Source organism: Oncorhynchus mykiss, chromosome 30 (assembly GCF_057628025.1).
Source record: "Oncorhynchus mykiss isolate SJ-2025 chromosome 30, ASM5762802v1, whole genome shotgun sequence".
Lineage (NCBI taxonomy): Eukaryota > Metazoa > Chordata > Actinopteri > Salmoniformes > Salmonidae > Oncorhynchus > Oncorhynchus mykiss.
Window position 1 is genome coordinate 35,570,735 of NC_143051.1, and position 25,104 is coordinate 35,595,838.

Genomic DNA, 25,104 nt, shown 5'->3' on the forward strand with positions numbered 1-25,104 from the left:
GAGAAAATAGGCTATGGCTTGGGTGGGTGGGGGTCTTGGACGATTTCCCCGGGCCTTCTTTTCGCACCGCCTGATATAGGTTCTGGATGGCAGGGAGCTCGGCTTAGTGATGTACTGGGCTGTCCTCACATCCCTCTGTAGTGCCATGCGACGAGGGTGGTGCCATTGTTATACCAGATACAATGGTTCGGATCCACACCCCTTTTAATAATATATATATATCACATACCTTTTTTTTTAAGTGTGTGTGTGTGTCTGTGACCAACATATGCATATTTGTATTCCCAGTCATGTAAAAATCTATAGATTAGGGCCAGACAAATTTATTTCAATTGACTGATTTCCTTATATGAATTGTAACTCAGTCAAATCATCAAAATTGTTGCGTTTATATTTTTGTTCAGTGTATTAAAATGTATCTTAACTTTTCCTCCACTGTACCCCAATGTCAGCAAAGAATTATTCAAAAGTATTCAGAAGTATTCAACCCCTTTGTCACGGCAAGCCTGGCATTCAGAAGTAAACATTCTTTAGTCACGTACGTTCTATGGACTTATTGTGTGCAGGCAGTGTTGAACATGGTTGTTGAATGACCTCATCCCTGTACCCCAGTGGAGCAGTGGATTTCAAAAAGATTCAACCAAAGACCAGGGTGATTTTCCAATGGCTTGCAAAAAAAAGGGAACCTATCGATAAAAAACATTTTTAAAAACCAGACACTGAATAGCCGTTTGAGCATGGTGACGTTATTAATTATACTGTGGATGGTGTATCAATACACCCAGTCACTAGAAAGATACGTGTCCCAACTCAGTTGTCGGAGAGGAAGGATAACGTTTAAGGATTTCAACATGAGGCCAATAGTGACTTTAAAACAATTAATGGCTGTGATGAGAAAACTAAGGATGGATCAACATTGTGGTTCAGCCACAACATTAACCTAAATGACAGAGTGAAAAGGAAACCTGTACGGAATTAAAAAAATACAAAAACATGCATCCTGATTGCAACAATGCAAAACAACAAGCATTTTTTTCTGAAAACCAAGTGTTTTGGATTTGCACCAAACATTATGAAGTACCACTGTCCATATTTTCAAGCATAGTGGTGGCTGCATCATGTTATGGTTATGCTTGTAATCGTTAAGGACTGGGGTGTTTTTCAGGAATAATAGAGTTAAGCAAAGGAAAAATCCTAGTGCAAAACCCAGTTCAGTCTGCTTACACCAGACACTGGGAGATGAATTCACCTTTCAGTAGGACAATACCCTAAAACACAAGGCCAAATCTACACTGGAATAGCTTACCATGAAGGCCGTGATGGGCCGATCTACAGTTTGGACTTAAATTGGCTTGAAAATCTTGGGCAAGACATGAAAACAGTTGCCTAGTTATGATCAACAACCAATTTGACAGAGCTTGAAGAATTCTGAAAATATTGTATAATCCAGGTGTAGAAAGCTCTTAAAAACTTACCCAGAAAGACAGTTACAGTATAATTGCTGCCAAAGTGATTCTAACGTATTGACTCAGGGGTGTGAAAACATGTAAATGAGAACTATTTCATTTTCTAATAAATTAGCAAACACTATTTTCACCTTGTCATTATGGTGTAGTGTGTGTAGATGGGTGAGATTTCCCCCCCCCCCCCCCCTCATTTTGATTTCAGACTAAAAACAAAATGTGGAATAAGTCAAGGGGTACTTCTATTCACCTACAAGAAACCTGCCTGTCTGAGTAAAAGAGGGGAGAAAAAAAACTCAAAAACAAAAGCATGTGTTAAAATATGATTTAATTTCACAAACTTACAATAAATGTAATCCCCCCCCCAAAAATAAAACATCTAACCCATTCTATTTACATGATATAAAAATAATTATAATTCAGGACACAAAGTCAGTCAAGTGCTGTCCAAAAGAGCCAATGTGGCCCTGGGAGAAAGTGTGAATGTTGTGGTAGCGTGATTGTGAGTGTGATTGGCACAACAGGCACAATGTTGGGCACCTCAGTTCTCCAGGTAACAGAAGATACTTCTTTGGGGTCCTTTCGCTGCTGGTGTGTCTTCTCCCCGACATGGCCGCTTAGCAGCCGGGGCCAAAACCTCTATTTGTCCCCGCTTCTTCATCTGCAAAATAAAGATATTCGGAGTGAAATATGAGAAATGACTCCTGTTGCTAAAATAATAGACCAGAACCGAGCAGAGATGCACCAAGCTTGTCAACAAACTCTCCACCACGTTAGCAGCAAATGTCCCATTACGATAACATTTCCATTTAGGGACTCTTCATTTCTTATTAGAAAGTAATTATTTTGGTCTCGGCATGGAGTCCCATTACAATTCTACACGCCCAGCTGTGTTTGTTGAGGTCTGTAGATCTACTGTACGGCTCTGAGAAGTACTACAGCTATTTAAAGATCAATTAGGCCTCAGTTTAAAACAGAACTCCCCAACAGAGTCTTAACACGGTTAGCAGGATCTGTCACATTTTACTGTAATTATCATTAAATGTCATTATGACTAATAAAAATTAGAGCCAATTTAAAAAAAAGACAATGTCCTGAGACAAATTGGAATTTCATGTTTCATGCTGCTTCCCTGATCGGTTCAGAGATGATTTACATAGAATGTACAAAACATTAGGAACACAATTCCTAATATTAAGTTTCACCCCCTTTAACCCTCAGAACAGCCTCAATGCGTCAGGGCATGGACTTCACAAGGTGTTGAAAGTGTTCCACAGTGATGCTGGCCTGTGTTGACTCCAATGCTTCTCACAGTTGTGTCAAGTTGGCTGGATGTCCTTTGGATGGTGGACCATTCTTGGTATAGACAGAAAACTGTTGAGCGTGAGAAACCCAGCAGCGTTACAGTTCTTGACACACTCAAACCGGTGCACCTGGCACCTACCACCACACCCTGTTCAACGGCACTTCAATCTTTTGTCTTGCCCATTCACCCTCTGAATGGCACACATACACAATCCATGTCTCAATTGTTTTTTTAATGTTTATTTTTTACTTGTGACTGAAGTAGATTTAACAAATAAGGGATCATAGCCTTCACCTGGACTCGCCTGGTCAGTCTCATGGACACTCACTGTATACAACCATATAGAAATACATATTCCATACAGATCTAGTTTGGATTATGTAACGTTGTACACATTCAGCTTAAAGCTGAGTAAGTACGGATAAGAGCGAGCAGTGAAACAGACAGCTATGGCCTTTGTCGCCACCCTATGGTCTTTGTCGCCACCCTATGGTCTTTGTCGCCACCCTATGGTCTAATATCAGTACAACACTACAGGCTCCAACATGACAACTAGCAAAACGAGCACAGCAATGACTAAACTGGCACAAGTTCTACAGAAGAAACCACGTGTTCTTAAAAATGTGGAATGGATGGGAGCGGATAGGGAGGCTTTCTAAAAGATAAATGATCATTTGTTTACAACACTGATCAACAAGCACCCTCATCCGCCTATGAGTGTTGGGCACACAGGATTACATATAAAACACCATTCTCTCTCTATGGTTGGACCTGCCTGTTTTTTAGGGGCCTCCGCAGCAGAGGCCTCTTTCTCTGGCGACAGGCTTTGGAAGACGAACCCTCGGGTGTTGCGGGGGGCTAGAGGGTTCCCCTCAGAGATGCAGGCCAGCTTCTGCAGCACCGAGCGGGGCTGGCTGAGCAACGAGCCCCTCTTCACCTAAGGTCGGGGTTCAAAGGTTGAATAGAGGTCAAATGGTCAGAGTCATCTAGTAAAGATTCTTAGGAGGAGCAGATTACACAACAGTGTCACACTAGAGAGGGTGATTACTAGTATGAGGAAGGTAGTGACCATGGTGGGTTGAGAGGGTCTCTGGAAGGGGTTCTGAACTGGGGTTCTCTCCGCCTGGGGTGCAAGAGGCAGCTCTGGAAAACAAGAGATGGAGGGATTGTGATGGAGAAGGGTTAAAAAGAGGAGCACTTCAAAAATGAGAAATGTGCAGTCATTCCTTATATCTCTCATTCCATATCAGCTCACCTTTCTTCTGTAGTTTCTTGGCAGTCAGTTTCTTGGCGAGCTTCATGAACTGGCTGTCCTCCTCTCCAATTTGGTCCCCCTCTTCCTCGTCCTCCTCTTTCTTGGCCTTAGCGTCGGCCTAGAAGGACAGAGGGGAGTTGGACACGATACACCACACATAAACGCACACTACATAGAAGACAGACCAGGGGTGTAATCACCAGTACAAACCTTAGCAAACTGAAAAAGTTGTGCAACGAATACGAGAGTTTCTATTGGACAAATTCAGCTAGGTCCCTCCTCGTTTGGTTCCTAGTGAATACACCCGTTTCCCCTGACAGAGTAGAATGACACACACCAAGTGTTCGATACACTCCCATATGCTATACAAACCTGTTCTCGTAGCCAGTGCTCCCTTTCCAGCCTCTCTTTCCTCCTCTGCAGCTCTGCCTGGTCCAGCTCTTCCTCCTCCTCCTCCTCTTCCTCCACCCCCATGCCATCCATGTCAAAGCCATCATCTATGGAAGAAAAGCACCACACACAATCTAAAAAAATAAGGTATTTAACCTTTATTTGCCAGAGTCAATGTTGTTACCAAGGTCTCTTTTCCAGATGAGCCGTGTTTAGTGCAATATGAAAATACACATTATATACACAAATCATAAAAACACATTTTTCAGTAAAAAGGTAACCTAACATCAGTCTGAAATGCCCTAGAGGCACCAATTATGAAGTGTATTGAGATCATATCCTTCCAAGGAGGAGAAGGAGGAGGAGGAGAAATAAAAACTAAAAGCAGATCTCGAATGGATCTCCAGAGTTAGCCATCTCTGAGACCGGGTTTAGTATCTCATACGTCTGTCTAGAAGTTAACAATGAAGTAAGGTACTGAGGAAATTTATGCAGGAGGGCTTTATAAAATGTTCTTAAAAAAGCAGTGCAATGCATCGATCTACAAGACTTCAAAAGAGATCCAGCCTACTTTCTCATCAGATTAAATACATTTGATTAATTTCTGACAGAATGCAGTTAAGAGTACTGAACCTATCGCTTGTAATAATAATGATGAACTGCATCCAACTGACTTTGTTGACAGTCTGCACTGGGCTATCCCCGACCGTTGATTAAAGCTTGTGGGATAGAAAAGTATTATAATCAGTCTTAGAAGAACACCTATTGGCACACACTCACTCACCGATGTTCTTCCAGCGGAAGCGGCGAGCTCGGCCCGGGCCGTCTGAGTGCAGGTCCCCGTCGGCGAGGTAACGCTCCTGGTACAGCCTCAGTCGCCGCTTGTCGTCGTCAAGGACCTGTTTCCTGTAGACGAGCGGATTCAAGCTAGTTTTAGGGTAAACATTTCACACAGATATCCTATGATTGGATATCCAATGACCCCCCTACTAAACACTACCTATAAAGGTAACGCACATTGTGCATTGCTTTTCTTAACCAAATAGCAGTAATAGTAATGCTATAGAAGTTATTCTGATTGTTTTGTTGAGGTATTTAGAATGTTCTGTCAGCACTTACATGTGGATCTTGTTGACCTGGTCCTGCAGCTCTTCATCAGAAGGCAGTTCGTCCAGCAGCTCCTCTTCCTCATATTCATTCTCACCGTCATCCTCATCCTCACTGCCCACGTCACTACCTGAGAGCTCAGCCTCAGAGTCCACAAACTCTGTTATGCGCCTGGAGGGGAACACACACCCGGACATGAATCCAAAGTGGGCTTAAACTATCCTCCTGGAAACTACATTTTAAACTGATGGAGAGTGGACGGACAGTAGGCTAACTTATGCCTAAAGCTAATGGCTGGTTAGGGGGTGCGGGCTGGGCTGCTGATCAAAGTTCACACGTGATATTGGATGGAGCAGTCATTCTGATATGACACCACGCTCTGAACTCTGATATTCTCATTGTAGGATGCTGAGGGATGCATTCTGGGATCAGTCAATCATTTCGATATTAGAAACATACCTCCCCGAACCCAAACCTTTTTCCCTTGGGATCTACACGACTCACCTGGATGCCCCATTTTGAAATCAAAACGGTTAATAGTGACGAGTGTGCATACCTGATAAGGTATGGGCACCTACTCAAAGACCTAAAAACTATAGACAGACTAAGACAGTAGAGTACTGAAACTTATTCAGTTGGCAGAATTTCTCAACACCCACCCTGAATCGAATAGCCACTTTAAAAAAAACTGAATTTCAACTTTTACATCAACAAATACTCACATTTTCATCTCTTATCAAAATGAAAAGAAACCAATACATTTAATAAAATGCAATTTGTCAGTTTGTATAGCACAATTTTTACTCTCAATTTCTGTAAAAAAAAGTTGAAAATCAAAACAAAGAAAGTGTTCTGTTCTAAAATAAATAAAAAAAATCGCTAAAAAAAAATCAAATCAAAATGGGGTGACCCCAATGCAGTTCGCCGACCCCGACTGAATACCACTGGACTAAGTTATAGGTGAATGTAGAGACAAAATGACAGATGGTGTATGCAGCTTGGCGTTTACTGCCTTCTCCGTTTAAAGAGAATCAATGTCGTACCCTCATTGCACAAGCAAACAGTCCTAAATGACTGTTGTATGCAGCGTGGGCTTTAATGGCTTCTCTGGGCAATGCTGCCTTTGACTGCTCTCACATCCTTTAATAGGCTCTCTCATCAAGGAAACCCCACAGCTGTGTGTTGGTAAGTTCATGATTCAGGAAGTTCTGCCTCTAGTTACATTTTCTTCTTTCCTTGATGGGGTGCAAACACAGCCTCCCTCTCCTCTTCTACCTCGTTCTCTCCATCCTCCTCATCATCCTGCTGGAAGGAAGGAGTTAGTTCACCTGTTCAGGCTATACAGCGTTGATGCAAGCGAACGCACACGCTCAAGTGTCTTACTTGCTCACTCTGGCTCTCCACGTCTGACAGAAGCCGAAACTCGCAATCGTCTTCCTCCTCCTCCACCCGCTTCTTACTACTGAAACACCACAAATTGCATTTAGCCTTTACAGGGATCAATATTTGAATCTACAGCCTGAGAATATCAGTTGGTTAGTAGAAGTGTAAGATGTTACTCTGTTACTCAATTGAATAAACTGACACGCAGAGGGGAAATTATTTATCAGATGTTAGGCTTGCGCTTTTTACCCGTCTTCAGCGGTTGAAGAGTGTGGGGTGGGGCTCGAGTTGGATCGCAAGGGGGAGACACCTATATGGAGAGAAAGATTAAGAAATGGAACCAAAACATCACACCTGTATACTACCCCCTTATATACCCAATCACACAGACAGACACTCTTACCTTGAGTAGTAAACTTCCCAGAGCAGAGGCCGAGCAGCTGATCCATGTCATTGTCTCGGTCCATTTCCAACTCCATCTTCTCCTCCTCCCTCTTCCTCCCTTCCGCTCCTTCCTTCTCCCTTTCAGCCTGTGCGCTAGTGAACACTCCCGAACAGAGCCCCAGCAGCTCATCCTCTTGCGTTGCCCCTAGCCCTCCCTCTCGCTTCCTCTCTTTCACTCCCCCCTTCTGTGTGGTAGGGAACACTCCCGAACACAGCCCTAACAACTCCTGAGAGGCCCCAAGACCCCCCACGCTGCCCTCTCTGGCCGTCCCGAACCCCCCAGAGCACATTCCTAACAGCTCCCCCATGTTAGCATCCATAGCGTTCTCATCCAGGCTGTCGAGTAGGAGCTGTCTCTTGTGGGAGCGCGGGGGGCCGGTGCGGGGCCCCACATTGAGGAAGCCGTCGGCATCCAGGAGCTGGGAGTCCTCCTCCACAGATAAGCATCCCTGAGACGGGGCCCCCAGGGGTCCAGAAGACTCACCGGGGGAGTGGGGAGTGTACAGGTCCTGGGAGTCCTCCACGGGCAGCGAGAGGGAGGGCTCGGAGAGTTTGCCTGAACTCTGTGGGACGGAGAAAGAGAGGGATGAGACGCTGGGGATGAATCTCAGCAAAGGAGTCATCCTTTCTTCCTCTTCATCAAGGGTTCAACTCTAACTGGAGATAAGCATGTCTGTGCAACTTGAATTCAGAGACTTGCGGAAGTAGGATGCGGAAGTCTGAACCAAAAATGTATGTTTTGACACAGAAGTTTTAGCTTAATGTAGAAACTGAAATACGGACAATGACTGTTGGTCTATAACTCACAGGTAGCCTAATAATAGTATTTCTTGCAGTAAATACACCATATGTTCATTTTGTCTCTGGGAATAGGAGTGGGAAAAAAAAAAAAAAAAAATCGGATTTATTTATTTTAGCATCTTGAGAGAATGTGTATGCACGGTTAGGGACTGTGTAAACATGCAGTCTGTCAGCTGACAATAGGCTATTTCAACCACATAAAATATGCATCCAAGACGAACTGAAATCTTAGATTCATGATGGATAGTTTTCACTTCCTTGAAACTAATGATGTAATTTGAACATTTTGCAGGGGGGCAAAAAAAACCTGCTGTTTTAGAATTAGGATATTGCATTTTCGCTCCGGTCCCTACACGTCCACTTTGAATAGTGTTGCTTGACATGACAACGAATGAAAATGCCAGGGAAGAGTTATTGTGATTGGTTCCTACCCTAAGTGTTGATAAGTGATTCCAAGGCTACGTTGAATGTTCTCTTAGTAGCTAACATTCATGCGCCGTGTATTCCTCTATGATTTAAAAAGACAGTTGCACAAACATGCTGATTTAAGTCTACACCGTCACTGGTATTAAAGCTATGCACGTTTGCTCTGACTCAGCTAACTAACAATTAGCATTAGCGGCTAACAAGTTTTGCACCCAACTTACTAAGGAAAGACAAACTAGTTTGTAGACGTCAGAAACAAACTAATAATGTCATTATAGAACGCTAGTGGATTTATATTAAGCAGAAAACTGAAAACAGCATCATTGTCATGACATGTGCTGCATTGACCATGCAGACTGAACGCAAGTGTCTCATGGTCGAAGACCAACAAATGAGCTCCTTGCGTGTTGGCGCAGGGCTAGGTCTGTGTTGGAAAGCGTCATGGAGTGAGTGATGATTCAAGTAGCGAAGTAAACTATAAAAATGGACATCACACACAGCATATCACATTCAACAAACTAAACATTCAAATACCGTTATAGAAGGTAAAGTAAAAACCCAACCCTGTCCATGCGTCAATACCAGTATATCGTAAAATACGTTATACAGCCCTACATTACAGTTGGGTGATTTAATAGCCGTCGCTTTCCATTCATCAAATGGCGGCGACAGCTATTAAAACACCCAACTGTTAGATGCTGGAATCATTGTAGAGTGGATCAAACGTGCGCAGGTAGGCTACTTTTTGAAGTGGCTTGTTTGGCAGTAGCTAGATTTGATTTCAATGCAAATATTCTACAATTTGTATAATATAAAGAAAATGCTAATTCTCACCAGCAGTGTTTCAACCAAACGGACTTGTTGCAGATAAAAACCTGTGTGGTCAAAAATGTTTTTTTTTTTTTTTTTTTTTTGCTTAAAGGTGCTATATGCAGAAATCGCTCTGCCATTTCCTGGTTGCTAAAATTCGTTTGCCTAATTTCAGTTTGTGAGACAAAACAAGCAAGTATAGTGTAGAGAATCATTGTACCATCTAAACCGCTGTGAAATATCCTCTTAATAACAAAAAATATTATATTTTCAGCTGGTGTACGTAAGATACTAAACCTGAGAATGGGAAACATAGGACAGATCTACCACTTAGACTTGCTTTCAATGAGAATGACAGATCTGTCACTCAATTCTATGTGAATTTGATCAGGTCACCCACCCCCAAAAAGTGACATATAGCAGCTTTAAGTACTCATGTACCGAATAAAAATCTATAGTTCAATGTGTTTCCTGCGCATTTTCAACTCGACTGATAGTTGTCAAAAAAAAAAACTGTTGCGTTAAATAGCTAGATGTGTTTACTCTGGTATTGGCATGTGTGCTCTAGCCATCCTCTCGCAGATACAGTGCAGGTAGGCTTGTCTACATGATGAGATTAGCCTATAATGGATAATGATTTAGATTTGTCAAAACAGCAGTCAAGCATCGAAGACCCTCGATATTTATTGGAAAGCAGTATGAAGCTCATAGTGCATTTCCCCCACCCTGCCAAGTTCTTCATAACATTTCATCTGTAGCTTAATAAACTGCATAGTTTCCTGAGTTGTTGTGGGAGGACCACACACCATATCGTCGTGTGACTCCCAAGTTTACGTTGATATGGTTATTATATCAATATTGGCGCATAAAGGCTTAAATAATGGTTTAAATAATGCAAAAACAAAGTGTGGGAGAAGAATGCAAAAGTGCAATAGTATTGCCATTGTAACAGTATAGCTTCAGTCCCTCTCCTCGCTAACTAGCTAGCCATTTCACATCGGTTACACCAGCATAATCTCGGGAGTTGATAGGCTTGAAGTCATAAACAGCTCAATACTTGAAGCATTGCGAAGAGCTGCTGGCAAAACGCATGCAAGTGCTGTTTGAATGAATGCGTACGAGCCTGCTGCTGCCTACCGTCGCTCAGTCAGACTGCTCTATCAAATCATAGACTTAATTATAACATAACACACAGAAATACAAGCCTTTGGTCATTAATATTCATTTCGAAAACAAAACATTTATTCTTTCATTTATTCTTTCAGGCATCTTTAAGTCTAAATATTGCTGTTACATTGTATAACCTTCAATGTTATGTCATAATTCTCTACAATATTGGCAAATTACAGTCTTTGTTAGGAATAAATGGACTTCACACAGTTCGCAACGAGCCAGGCGGCCCAAACTGCTGCATATACCCTTTACTGCTTGCACGGAACGCAAGAGAAGTGACACAATTTCCCTAATTATATGAAATTCATGTTAGCAGGAAACATTAACTAAATATACAGGTTTAAAAATATATACTTGTGTATTGATTTTAAAGAAAGGCATTGATATTTATGGTTAGGTTTGGTGCAACGACAGTGCTAAATCATTACCTGTTTGGCAAGGTAGGCTGTGATTCGATGAGAAATTAACAGGCACCGCATCGATTATAGGCAACGCAGGACATGCTAGATAAACTAGTAATATCGTCAACCATGTGTAGTTAACTAGTGATTATGTGAAGATTTTTTTGTTGTTGTGAATTTCACCCCCCTTTCTCCCCAATTTCGTGGTATCCAATTGTTTTAGTAGCTACCATCTTGTCTCATCGCTACAACTCCCGTACGGGCTTGGAAGAGACGAAGGTTGAAAGTCATGCGTCCTCCGATACACAACCCAACCAAGCCGCACTGCTTCTTAACACAGCGCGCATCCAACCCGGAAGCCAGCCGCACCAATGTGTTTGAGGAAACACCGTGCACCTGGCAACCTTGGTTAGCGTGCACTGCGCCCGGCCCGCCACAGGAGTCGCTGGTGCGCGATGAGTCAAGGATATCCCTACCGGCCAAACCCTCCCTAACCCGGACGACGCTAGGCCAATTGTGCGTCGCCCCACGGACCTCCCGGTCGCGGCCGGTTGCGACAGAGCCTGGGCGCGAACCCAGAGTCTCTGGTGGCACAGCTGGCGCTGCAGTACACAGGCTTAGTACACATTTTTGACAAATGGAATTTAATTACTTTTTCATGCCTTAACCAAATTTCCATGACCAACGGTTGGCGGCATGACCACAACAATTGGCGCTTACTTTTTATACGTACATAAAAGTATATGTGTTGTGGTATGGACACTGGGATGCTGCTTTCTGATCCCAAGTACCAACTCCTGTCGTTGTGCAAGGCACTTAACCCACCCAAAGTAGAATACCTGTTAGGCAAGAGTTTAAAACATGTGGTCAACCCTTAGTCTGGAGAGCTACTGGGTATGCAGGCTTTTGATCAAGCCCTGCTCAAAACAGAGTTCATCAAGGTCCAGTTGAGCAGCTAATTTCTTACGTGGTTTGTTAGAGAGGGGGACTGGAATAAAAGCCTGCACAAACATTAGCTCTCCTGGAGGATGGTAGACCAACCTTGATATATATGCAATGTTATACATCAAAGATCAAATGGCTCTGGTAGGCTAGAAATGTCTTTATTCTGTGAAGCAAGCCCACAATTCTTTCAGGAAATGTACCTTTTCGAGTTTAGTCATATTTATTTTAGTTAACACTTCTGAGGTTACTTTGCAGGCTGACTAGCATCTATTGAGTTACAAAGTATCTACAAAATCAGTTGAAGCCACATATTTCAAAAGGCTACATCAAATATGTTTTCCTAAAATAAAGTGTTTGTGATTCACAAATTACTACATGATTCAATTCACAACTAATACAATGGCAAAGTGAACTGCTAGTTTTGTAAAATTGTTTAAATTACAAAAAAGCTAATTGTTCCAAAAAAACTTTGTGTGACCTTAATCACAAGTGTGGAGAGTTTATGGGGACATGACTCAAACATTAATACATGTGAAAAATAGCTAAGCAGCTAACTAGAGGGTACAAGATATTCTTGAATTGTCTACCTAGTTATTAGTCTGTCCTCGATCATATTTTATAGGCTAGGCCTACCTGCTGCTGTAGCAATGTCCGACTGTCGCTCTCTCCTTAAGCAACGTCCCAATTGTCTTGCACACGTGCAGGTGACGGCCGCAAACAGACGCTCTTAAGTGTCACGCTGATCCTGGCTGATATGTAGATTTTTATTTGATTGACAAAATATTTAAACTGTGCCTAAAAATAATCTACATTAACAGAAATTAAATTCATTCTACAAAACCTTTTGGATTTGATCATTATCCAAAACTTTTCCAGGCCTGGAAAACAGCATTTTAAAATACCATGACTTCTCCAGGATTTTCATGACCGTACAAACTCTATGCGGTATGACTTTACTCACATAAAAACATGGTTCATCAGCACGCCTGGTTGTGTTCATGCCACATTAAAAGGGTAATACAATTCTACAGCGAAATGACACGACAAATACTATTATGCTCATAAAAAATATATATATAATGCACACGCACAGGAGGTCCCGCAACCCCTGTCAAAATCTCTCCATCACCCCTGCTTAAATTGTCACGTAACGCATGCATTACCGGGAGACACACATACTGGGGTCTGTTTGGTTGTGACTGGCTCTCTCCTGACACTTTTATACTGTCATACAGTGGTACGGAAAACACCGGGTCCTAGTCATACATGTCATCAACCCTTCTAAACTGTCAGTGTCTTACCTTGGAGGCAGATCCCAGGAAGCTGGGTCGGAAGAAGCAGGGTGAGGGGGAGCGGAAGGTGCTGGCTGACAGACCCCTGCCTCCTGCGGTGCTGCAGTTGACAGGCTGGTAGGAGGGCAGCATGGAGCCCTGCAGCTCAAAACTACTGTTGTGACTGTTGTCCTTGGCCAGGGACAGAGAATATTCCTCCTCTGTAGCGGGAAAGACACATAGAATGTCAATTAAAATTTAACTATGGTCGTTTAAAAAAAAAATTTACACTGGAAAAAAAGACAACAGATTCCATCAAGGATGAGAGTATTTTCTGAAGTAGCACAGTTGTGACAATTCACTTGAAAGATGTTCAGTCTCTGCTCACCCATCTTTGTGTAACTGTCTTGACCACCAGGCTCTGTCCTCTTTACACCATCTCTGTGATAGACTAAAACGTCAACAACTTGGGACAGATAACACCGATACGAACTCACTGAGCACATACATTTACACCCGTGTTCATTTTCTGCATTCCTTTTCTACATGTAGTCTCGTCAGTCATTTTGACTACATTATAAGTCTTATTCACATTTGTAATTGTAATAATGACTGTGTAGTTAGTCTAGTATTGCTTCGTTAACCTACAGTAAACATGAATCAGAATTCCATGTGCGTAAACACACATAGCCCTGTCCTACCAAAATATTTTCCTGCGTAACATCCTACTCTCTGCCAACAGCAGACATATGACAAACATAAGAAAACATCATATTTATCTGGCCATGTAATAATTATCAGGCGCAGAGAGCGAAAGAGCAGCACTCAGTCGCTTCATTAGCATGTTTATTAACGTTTAACAGCCACATCCGAATCGAGTCACAAGTCCCTATTGCTGAAGTTTCAGTCTCAGTGCTCAAGTCGTAGTCACTGGGTCCACATCAACTAAAAGTTATTTACCCAGTCAGTGTAATCAATAAATAGTTTGCTATCCCTTTTTCTGTGCCACCAAATGCTTGCATATAGGCTATTGGTAATGTTATTCCAACTAATATAATTGTGAAGTGAGTAGTTAATTTCATCCAAAATAATTGTTTAAATTAATCATATGAATCGGTCCAGATGTTAAATCAACTTTGTATGGCCTTATTCGCAAGTGTGTGACATTGTGAGGGGGGGGGGGGGGGGTGACAAAAACATGAACACATACTAATAATAGCTACACAGTTAACTAGAGGGTACAATATATGTTTTGAACTTGCTACCGAGTTATTAGCCTGTTCCCTATCGTATTATAGGCTAGGCCTCTGACCCTCTCCTTGAACGACACGCTCGTCTCGCACACATGCAGGTGATGCACACAGACAGACAGCCCCTAAAGCAGGGGTGTCAAACTCATTCCATGGAGGGCCTAAGTGTCTGCAGGTTTTTCTTTTCAATTGAGTCCTAGACTACCAGGTGAGGGGAGTTCCTTACTAACTTGTGACATCACTTCATCAATCAAGTACAAGGGAGGAGCGAAAACCCGCAGACATTGAGCCGTCCGATCGGGAATGATACGTTGATTTTTATTTGACTGATAAAATATTTTAAAACTGTGCCTTAATAAATTACATTAACAGAAATGTAATTACATTTCCATGACTTTTCTAAAACATTTTGGATTGTATCTTTTTCTATTCTATCCCCCCCAGGCCTGGAAAATACCATTTTGAAATTCCAGGACCTTCATGACAATATGAACCCAGACACTCCTTGGAGAGAAAAGCATAGCTAGAATGTTGTTTTACTGTTAAACTTAACGCTGCAAATTGTTAATAATTTCATTAAGCAGCTTGTGTTTCTTAACCAGAGGGTAGATAACTAGAAGAAAGTTGCCTGCACGATGTGTATAATCGGAGGTGGAGCTGGAGCCTGTCTGCCCATGCGCATCGCTTGCAGCCCTGCAGCTAACCAGCTGATGTACGCTGTTTGTGCCAGGTGTGGCACGTCCTTCCCATTGCTGAACAGAACTGCGCATCTGTGCAGCTAATATTGTTTTCATCACTGAAAAGCTCTCAAACTCTAAAGACTCTTATCCAGTCCATTTACTACACAGATTTGTCAGAGATAATTTCATCTCATTTTTGTGAAAATAAATAATAAAATCTAGTCAATTGCCACAGAAAAATAGGTGTTTCACAAAAATTTGTCACATTTTTGCTGACGGAATTAACACTGGCGTACACACATTTACATTATTTGAATCCACCAATCACGTTTGAGAAGGATTCAGATATGTGGTACCTTGCTCTCTGCAAGCTCCCCATGACCGCTGAAACAGAGCAGTACCTCGCTAGCTACGTTGCCTTTGTCTTATGCTGGCCTGCAATCTGAAGGCCACGTACTGTCAGCCCCTGTACATGACTGAGACTCCCGGATATCAGCACCACACACGTACCCGGTGCGCGAGCAGGAGCTGTTGGCAAACAGCATGAGGGTTCCTTCTGTGTTGGGCAGGTCTGGTGGGGGAGAGGGACACTTTAACCTTGACGGGGAGGGGCTCCTTACACTCCTCTGGGCCACACTGCCCTCATCTTCATCCTGATCCTCTTCCTCGCCACCCCCCAGTAGCTCATCTACACCCTATGGAGTGACAAAAACAAGTTGAGACAAACTCTTAACCACAACTACTTCATGTTTCCTTTACAAGTCATTGGACATGCCCGGCTCCCCTTTCCTGGTCCATTAACCCTCACTAAGTGAAACATTTAAAGGTTTTGGTCTTGAATGTTTCGGTTCCCATCTTCGAGCACCACCTTGAAAAGACTACGGAAAGCACACTGGCTGTGGAACGTCAACGCGGACGATCCACTCTTACCTCTTCCCCCTCGGAATCCGTCATTTCCTCTTCCTCCTCGCCACAGTCCTCGTTGTCTAGGCGATAGAGGGCAGCCTTCCGTTCTCTATCCTCCTGTCTCTTTACAGCCATGGCTTGCTGCAGACGGGTCTTCAGGTTGGTCAGCTTCTCACCTGAGGACAGAGGGAACACAGGACTGGTTAGGAAAGACTCATGTAGCTGGAGGACAGAAGCGAAGACTGTTGGAAATATTTCAGGAACCTGGCTTACTATGAATCATATGGGATGCAGTGCAGTTACCTCTGTAGAGTGTGTGGAGGTTTAGAGAGACGGTGTGTGTGAGATGGTGTGATGAACGGTACCATGCCCATACCAGGCGCGGTGTGTGCAGCCTCCTCCTCCCCTTCCTTGATGGTGGTGGTTACAAAGTCTTGGTGGAGCACCTCGCTGCTGTCTTTACGGATGACGCTGAGCTGCACAGTGCGTTCCCCTCTGGGCCGGGCCACGGGCTGGACGTGACGTAGGTACCGCTCCTTCAGCGCCTCTACGCCTAAGGGGAAAACAAACAGTTTAACTACAGATACATAACCAACTTGACTGGGTTACTTCTCACCTCAATTCATTCAAGCTCACCCTATTTTGCCACAATAAAGTGTGCTAAAGCAGTGGCTTAAGTTGTCCCACCAAGATCCTTTTGTCCAGCACATACAATTGACAACAGCATACATCTAAACACAAGGCTTTAAACCCCAACCCACCATATGGGAAATATTGTGCTAGAGTTGACATTGCAGAGGTGAATATTTTTTGTTGTGCTCTCACCTGGGTTAACCCGAGGGGGCTCCAGATCGAAGGACCCATCATCAGCACACAGTTTGGAGACCGGCGGAGGCTCTACCCCCAACTCCCTCAGTCTGGCAAGCCTGTCCTTCTTGGGTTTGGGGACTGGTGGAGCTACGGGCTCCACACTGGCCGGAGCAGGTAGGGGCTGAGTTACATCCACATCCCCTGCTTTCGCCTCCATCTCCTGGGCTTGGGAGACGGAGGCCTCTGCCTGGTTCTGCTCCAGTGGTTCAGCCTCCATAAATTCTGGTGGTGCCATTTCAGCACTATCCAAACGTAAAAAAATATTGGCCCCCTGCATAATGGCAGCCAGTGGGGATTCACCGTCGTCGGAATCCGGGGTTGAAGAGGTCTCACCTGCCCTGCTCTGGTTCTCCTGGTGTGTGGAGGTGGTGGCCGGTAGCTGGGAAAGAGCCTGGGTTGAGTGTGGGTCCAGGGAGTCTGGGGGCTGCTTGGGTGGGTCTGGGGGAGGTGGTGCTGGGGTTGCCTCCTTTATCAAGTCCTGATACTTGGCAGACCTTTACAGGGGGGGGGGGGGGGGGGGGGGGGGGGGGGGGGGAGAAGGGTTATATCCTTAAAGGAGCAATATGCTGTTCAAACAATAAAACGGAAACCCCATCAAAGTTTTGGTAAAAGGTTGAGGGATTGGGCTCAACGTAATGCAACGACAGATCTATGGATGCAAGGACTGACCACCTATTAGGACGGGAATTGCCAGGGACCTCACAATACTTACTGTTGGTGCCGAAAATATATGTATTGCGATTTGATACTGGGCATATGAGAAAATTAGTTTTGATCAGTCACGGAAATAAGGGCTGAAAACATGTTGGCTAACAATTTAAAAAGTAGATAAAGAAAAAGCTACATGGGGAAAAATACAGGCGTTTAGGCACAACTACAGCCGAATAGCGCTAGCAAACGCTACCCAGCAAAATATATATATTTTTTGCAAATCGACACTTGGAGTCAAAGTATCGATACAATATCCAAAATAATACTGCAATATATAATGGTATCGACCCCCCCCACCATCACAACCACCTATATAAAATGGCTAAAACTATGTTTTGAGGCTATACAGAGATTTTGGGTTCTGATAGGGTATGACAGTTAAACTAAGCACGAGGCATTCATAAGTAATATTCTTAAAGAATCAATAGGTATAAAGCACCTTCAGAAAGTAACCAGACCACTTGACCTTCCACATTGTTACATTAGTCTTATTCTACAAATGTATCTACACACAATCCCCGTAATGACAAAGCAAAAACAAGTTAATTATTTTTAAAAAGCCTGAAATATTACATAAGTACTCAGACCCTTTACTCTGTTTTTTTGTGGAAGCACCTTTGGCAGCAATTACAGCCTCGAGTCTTCTTGGGTATGACGCTACAAGCTTTGCACATCTGTATTTGGGGAGTTTCTCCCATTCTTCTCTGCAGATCCAGATCCCAAGCGTTGTCATATTGGATGAGGAGTGTTGCTGCACAGCTATTTTCTGGTCCCTCCAGACATGTTCGATCGGGCTTGTCCCGAAGCCACTCCTGCGTTGTCTTGGTCTGAGAGTCTTTAGGCAAACTCCAAGCAGGCTGAGTGGCTTCCGTCTGGCCAATCTACCAAAAAGGCCTGATTTCTGTAGTGCTGCAGAGATGGTTGTACTTTTGGAAGGTTCTCCCATCTCCACAGAGGAACTCTGGAGCTCAGTCAGAGTGACCATCAGGTTCTTGGCCATCTCCCTGATCAAGGCCCTTCTCCCCCGATTACTCAGTTTGGCCAAGCAGCCAGCTCTAGGAAGAGTCTTAGTGGTTCCAAACTTCTTTCAATTAAGAAGGCCACTGTGTTCTTGGGGACATTCAATGATGCAGAAATGTTTTGGTACCCTTCCCCAGATCTGTGCCTCGACAATCCTGTCTCGGATTGTGGAAACAAACTGGACGATCTACAATTAAGACTATTCTACCAATGGGACATAAAAAACGAATATCTTATGTTACTTTGAGACTTGGCTGAACGATGTCACGAATAATATAGAGCTGACTAACTTCTCAGTTTTTCGGCAGGACAGAGCAGCGACATCTGGTAAGACAAGGGGCGGGGTGTGATTCATTTGTCAATAACTGCTGGTGCGCGATGTCTAATATTAAACAAGACTCAGGGTATTTCACACCTGAGGTATAATAGCTCATGATAAGCTGTAGACCACATTAACTACCAAGAGACTTGACATCAAAATTATTCGTAGCAGTCTATTTACCACCACAAACCGATGCTGGCACTAAGACCACACTCAATCAACTCTATACGGCCATAAGCAAACAAGAAAATGCTCACAAGGAAGCGGCGCGCCTAGTGGCCAGGGACTTTAATGCAGGGTGATCTAGAAGAAAAAGAAACACACACTGATTTACCACCCCAAGATATTCCTGAACAACTTCTATTTGCGCCCCTACTGGATGGAAATTACAAATGTAATGGCTGTGCTCAATGCAATGGCACTTATAAATGTAGATCCTTCAAACACCCACAAACAGGGAAATCGATCCCAATAAAAGGTGTTATGTGCTCCCTCCCTAGGAGAAAGGGTGACCTTGATAATGTATTGTTAAAACGAGAGGCTGCCTGGATCTTTAATTTAAAGACCCTTGCGCCCTTCGGTCTCAACGTAGACTTTGATCCGAAGCCATTCTTGTGATTGTGACTTTCCCATTGTAATTGTTTTTAAGCTTGTGTAGTCAAATTAATCTATGATCGTATGCTATCCATTTGTTGTTTGTATGCTGTTCTTTGTATGACAATTTAATATTTGATTATTAACCAATGATATTAGGCCACTCTTGGCCATGATTACAGACACCTGTGTCTTTTGACACTATATAAACGAGTCATCCCGCAGTGTTTGTGATTATACCCTGATGAAGACAGCTTGGCTGTCGAAACGTTGGTAATGACATTTTTGCATCTGAGCTCCTAGAGTGTGCGGCTCTTATTTCCAACTTTAATGCAGGGTAACACGTGTAACCAGAGGGAGAAAAACAAAACCTCTAGACCACCTTTACTCCACACACAAAGACGCATACAATGCACTCCCTCGCCTTCCATTTGGCAAAACTGACCATAATTCTATCCTCCTGATTCCTGCGTACAAGCAAAAACTAAAGCAGAAAGTACCAGTGACTCCATCAATACAGAAGTGGTCAGACGACGCAGGACTGTTTTGCTAGCAGAGCAGACTGGAGTATGTTCCTGGATTCATCCAATTGCATTGAGGAGTATATTACCTCCCCACAGTGAACCTACATACATTTCCCAACCAGAAACCATGGACAACAGGCAACGTCCGAACCGAGCTAAAGGCTAGAGCTTCCGCTTTCAAGGAGCGGGACTCTAACCCGGAAGCTTATAAGAAATCCCGTTATGCCCTCTGACGAACCATCAAACAGGTAAAGCATCAATACAGGACTAAGATCGAATCCTACTACACCGGCTGAGACGCTCGCTGGATGTGGCAAGGCTTAAACTATTACAGACTACAAAGGGAAACCCCAGTCGCAAGCTGTCCAGTGACACAAGCCTTCCAGACAACCTAAATGCCTTTTACGCACGCATTGAGGCAAGCAACACTGAAGCATGCATGAGAGCACCAGCTATTCTGGACGACTGTGATCACACTCTCCGTAGCCGATGAGCAAGACCTTTAAACAGAAACATTCACAAAGCCGCAGGGCCAGACGGATTACCAGGACGTGTACTCAAAGCATGCGCAGAGTGCTAGTGTCTTCACTGACATTTTCAACATGTCCCTGATTAAGTCTAATACCAACATATTTCAAACAGACCACCAGTCCCTGTGCCCAAGATAGCGAAGGCAACCTGCCTAAATGACTACCACCCCGTAGCACTCACGTCAGTAGCTATGAAGTGCTTTGAAAGGCTGGTCGTGGCTCACAGCAACATCATCATCCCAGAAACCCTATACCCACTCCAATTTGCATACCGCCCCAACAGATGATGGTGTTGATGCAATCTCAATCGCACTACACACTGCCATTTACCACCTGGACACAAGGAATACCTATGAGAGAATGCTGTTCATTGACAACAGCTCAGCATTCAACAAGTGCCCACAAAGCTCATCACTAAGTTAAGGACCATGGAACTAAACACATCCCTCTGCAACTGGATCCTGGATTTCCTGACAGGCCACCCCCTTGGTGGTAAGGGAAAGCAACACATCTGCTATGTTGATCCTGAACACGGGGGCGCCTCAGGGGTGTGTGCTTAATCCACTCCCTGTTCACCCACGACAGCGTGGCAAAACGTGACTCCAACACCATCATTAAGTTTGCTGACGGCAAAACAGTGGTTGGCCTGATCACCAACAAAGATGAGACAGCCTATAGGAAGGTCAGAGATCCTGCCAGTGTGGTGCCAGGAAAACAACCTCGCTCTTTCTCAATGTAAGCAAGACAAATGAGCTGATTGTGGACTATAGGAAAAGGAGGTACGAGAGAATGCCAAGAGTTTGCAACAATCGGTATCGGCGTTGAAAAATCATAATCGGTCGACCTCTAGTATGCATGTATATATCTATAATTAATGTAATCGCAGATTGCCACTTTAAATGCGTCGGACAAAACCAGATGAGCATAGTTTTCGCTACCATTTCTGAACTATTACAAGTAAAAAAGAAATCCAGGTAGAAAAATGTCTACTTACTTGAGTAGTGCCATAGCAGAACCTTCAGGTCGGGCTCTCCTCTTGAAGAACTGGTCGATGCTCTTGGGCTCAGGCATGTGATAGGGCAGCCCGCATGTGGATTCTGCAAAGGAATTAAGAACACGTTACAAGACACTGGGTTGGACAATAGAAGCCACTAAGGACAAGTGTGTAGCAAGTCATGTAGAGACAAAGCATTGTGGAACACAACACACTACAGACACCATTGTAAAATGAATGTGAATACAAACTGACCACGGACAAGCCTCTGGGTCTCACTGTGCAGCTGCTTCATGGCCTCTTTGCCGGCTCGAGCTGCCTTCCTTTCCTGGGGACGCTGTTTCGGTCCAGCCTCTTCATCTCCCTCCTCGTCAAATAAAGGCTCCTTAGGGAAAGATACAGAGCATAGTTCTGACACAGAATACAGTGGATCTTCTACCTGCATAGCACACAAACCACTGACTTAATGTACAGAGAAAGCTAAGTAAGACTAGCCATAAACTTAAATTAACTCTCAAACCACTATTCTAGGGGATTTCTTTTGGGAGTACGTTTGCTTTTTAGTGACCTCACACCTACAGATACTGAGATGACTTAAATATTGCTCTTACTTTGTGCATCTTGGCTTTTTGTTTTACTGCTGCTCTGATGGCATCCAGAGACTCTTCCTCTTCATCATCATCCAGACCAGCATCATACAGGTCATTGTTAACAAGGAGACAAGCGCTGTCATTCAGAGTACGGGGCAAAGGGGTCTCCTACAAAACAGAGAGTGATGGGGATAACAAGTCTTTAATTTGTCTCAAAATTCTTTATTTTACAGTCACTTATTTTTCTGTCCCTCAATCTCTCTTACCTCCTCAAGTCTCCCTCTCTTCTTCTGCCACTCCAGAGCCTTGCTGTCCTTTTCTTTCTTCTCTTGGTGTCGCTGGCTCTTCTCCCTTTTCTTCCCTTCCTTCTTCAGTTTCACAGCCTTTCTTACCAGCTCTTCCTCATCCTCTGTCGTGCTTTCATCACTGTCGACAGGGGCTATCCGGGATATCTTCTTGCTCTCTAATTTAGCCTTTTTGACCTCTTTCTCAGCAGTCTCCATCTCATCTCCACTGGATGCTGATAGGACCAGAGCCTCTGCCATCTCATGCACCTCCTCGCAGTCACTGTCTCTCAAGGCCTTACGACAATGGGACCGCCTGTTTACTGTCATGTCATCATCCGAATCTGGGAAAAATATTACAAGCCATCTTAATGACTAATGCGGTATAGGTGGTATTCTCGTTGCATCACAATGCAAACTATTTCCTATTAAAGTAAGTACTTTAGTTTGCATTGGTGGTTGAATTGTCAAGTACTGCAGTTTGCATTGATAGTCTAAAGTCAAAGACTATTCATTGTTTCTCATCACAGAGCAAATGGCCCAGCGCTGTATATTTACATTAACAGGTCTGGTCAGGTAGTCTGCTACGGTACTGATCAATCTTCTTTGTTGTGTCACTGTACCTTGCAGGTCAACAGTATTGCCAATCATCTCAGAAGCCATTTGCATCTCCTCCGGTGAGCCCATCCCGCTGTCTGAATCACTCTCAGCTACTGAGACCTCAGCAGGGAGCTCCACTGCCTGGATAGGGGGGGAAAACAACAACAAATTCCCCTCATGTTGATGTTAGATGGAACCATGGCAGTCTTTCCTACAAAACCATGGTCTGTCTTCTTCATGCCCAGTGACAAGACATACAGTTGACTGATTTTAAAAACTTTGACAATTGAAACATGAAAAACACGATTGCAAATTTTAGGTAAATTAACTTGCATCTCTGTTCAATGTTGGGTCGCCGAAATGGCTGTGGTGCTTGCGGCGCCTTCTCTCTCAGCTGCCACAAAGAGCATACGGTTACGTTTGCCAGCCGGACATTCCGTGGTTAATGTCACACCTAGCCTAGGAAACTGTCTAGAACAATCAACAGTTAACACCGGCCTGTTCATTACCCACAGTCAATCAGTGACAGTGTTACCCTGTGAAAATGACGAACAAACAAATCTTTCAAAACTTAGACAAACTTAACTAGCCAAAGCCGGACGATGGTTGTTCGCCAGTTAGTTAACAGTAACGTTATCTAGTTAATCCAACTCAATCAGCAACAATCCAGGTAGCTAGTTAACGTTAGCTTGTTAGCGAGTTTACTGGCATGGGTTATGGCGGACTCAATCCCCCAAATAAATGAACGTAACTAGCTAAACGTTTAACTAATTAAGCAATGTATTGGTATGCAGCTAGCGAAAGTAGTTAACTTAGCTGCTTGTCAATTAGAAAATATAAATTCTTACCTGTTGTTGATGGACCACCAGACACATCTTGACTTTATTCGCAGTGAAGCTTCATTAAAATCGGGAAACCAAAACTTCTGTACCGTTTTAAATTATTTCCAAACATAAGGCACAAATATCCGTGTAAAATGTTGTATGGTTAATGTTATTAAATTGTGTCTATTGATTCGAATTTAGCTAGCTAGCTACCTTTCTCTCCCTCCCTCCCGCTTGTTCTGAATTAATACTTTTTTTATGTTTCGCGCGCTGACAACGAAAGTCTATCCTTACATCTGTCAGTCATTGTCGTTGTGCTTTTCTATTGGATGATACTCAAAATTGATGTCCACCATCACCCAATCATTGGATTGTAAGTTTGGCAATGACCGAGGGAAAGCTTTTGATTGGTAAATCTATGTGCCACAGCTGACCAGATATGTCCACCCACTCCACTACAAAAATCAAGGAAGGCCAGTTCATGCGAATATTCTATGATCCGAATAAAGAAAATATGCGAATTTTCCCACCAGAGTTTGTGTTTCTACCAAATTGTCTTGTTGCAGATAAAAGTTAGTACCTGATGATGTAGTGCACACAAAATGTACTATTTCGTTTAAGTTTTCATGTACCGAATAAACATCTAAAATTCAGTATGTTTCCATTGCATTTGTCACAAAAACTGTTCTGTTAAGTAGTGCATGTGTTTATTCTGGTCTTGATGAGATTATTATGTTTAAAATCGATAATATTTGTATTTGTCAAAAGGCAGGCAAGCATCGATCATCATGTCACCAGAATCAGACCCTATATATATATTGGAAAGCAGCATCAAGCTCATCACCGTTCACTTTCACCATCCTCCGAAATTCATCATAATTTATTTAATCTGTAGCCCAATAAACTGTATGGTTTCTGGAGTCGTAGTGGGAGAACCACACACCATATTATCGCGTGACTCCAAGTGCACTTCGACATGATGGTTATTATATAAAGGGAAATGTAGCAAGATTATCTGGAGATAGGGGATGACATGATCATTTATAGTCTAATAACAAACAAGTGAAATACAGCTACTACGTAAGCACTGTACTATGATGTAGTAAGTAGCCTATTGTATGAATGAGTCACATTTACAGTAAAAGGTATGAGTAGTGTACTAACCATAAGTGGCCATGTGTGGTGCTCTTTTGCTACTGCTGTAATTCACTTTGCGCAAGCGCAGAGTTA

At 43.3% G+C, this 25,104-nt stretch overlaps 1 protein-coding gene across 8 annotated transcripts; it reads right to left on the reverse strand.

Annotated features, from left to right (window-relative positions):
* Positions 1-1,773: 1,773 nt before the first annotated feature.
* Positions 1,774-24,139, reverse strand: LOC110489257 (claspin). Of its 8 annotated transcripts, none has more exons than XM_090228160.1 (24): positions 23,899-24,139; positions 23,380-23,521; positions 23,074-23,187; positions 22,433-22,794; positions 22,188-22,334; positions 21,832-21,961; positions 21,577-21,679; positions 16,837-17,375; positions 16,388-16,564; positions 16,036-16,187; positions 15,616-15,800; positions 13,564-13,616; positions 13,206-13,396; positions 7,308-7,911; positions 7,154-7,214; positions 6,905-6,983; positions 6,744-6,826; positions 5,534-5,692; positions 5,199-5,320; positions 4,397-4,521; positions 4,025-4,142; positions 3,839-3,912; positions 3,545-3,706; positions 1,774-2,124 (listed from the first exon to the last, which is right to left on the reverse strand). In XM_090228160.1, coding segments are annotated over exons 2-24 (3,861 nt in total). In that variant the 5' UTR covers positions 23,381-23,521; positions 23,899-24,139; the 3' UTR covers positions 1,774-2,004. The 8 variants fall into 8 exon arrangements, 7 of the variants coding, with proteins under 7 accessions (XP_090084286.1, XP_090084288.1, XP_090084287.1 ...); XM_090228162.1 differs by having other exon boundaries at positions 6,905-6,980; positions 23,899-24,120; XM_090228161.1 differs by having other exon boundaries at positions 23,380-23,444; positions 23,899-24,038.
* Between the last annotated feature and the right edge of the window lie 965 nt (positions 24,140-25,104).

What these genes read in the sequence shown, in the direction of transcription:
- LOC110489257 (XM_036971202.2), bottom strand. Translation starts at nt 23,925, where the DNA reads ATGTGTCTGGTGGTCCATCAACAACAG. An exon ending in TCCTGGGATCTGCCTCCAAG is followed by an intron (nt 7,912 to 13,205) that starts GTAAGACACTGA and finishes TCCGTCCCACAG; the next exon opens with AGTTCAGGCAAACTCTCCGA. An exon ending in AGCACTGGCTACGAGAACAG is followed by an intron (nt 4,143 to 4,396) that starts GTTTGTATAGCA and finishes CTGTCCTTCTAG; the next exon opens with GCCGACGCTAAGGCCAAGAA.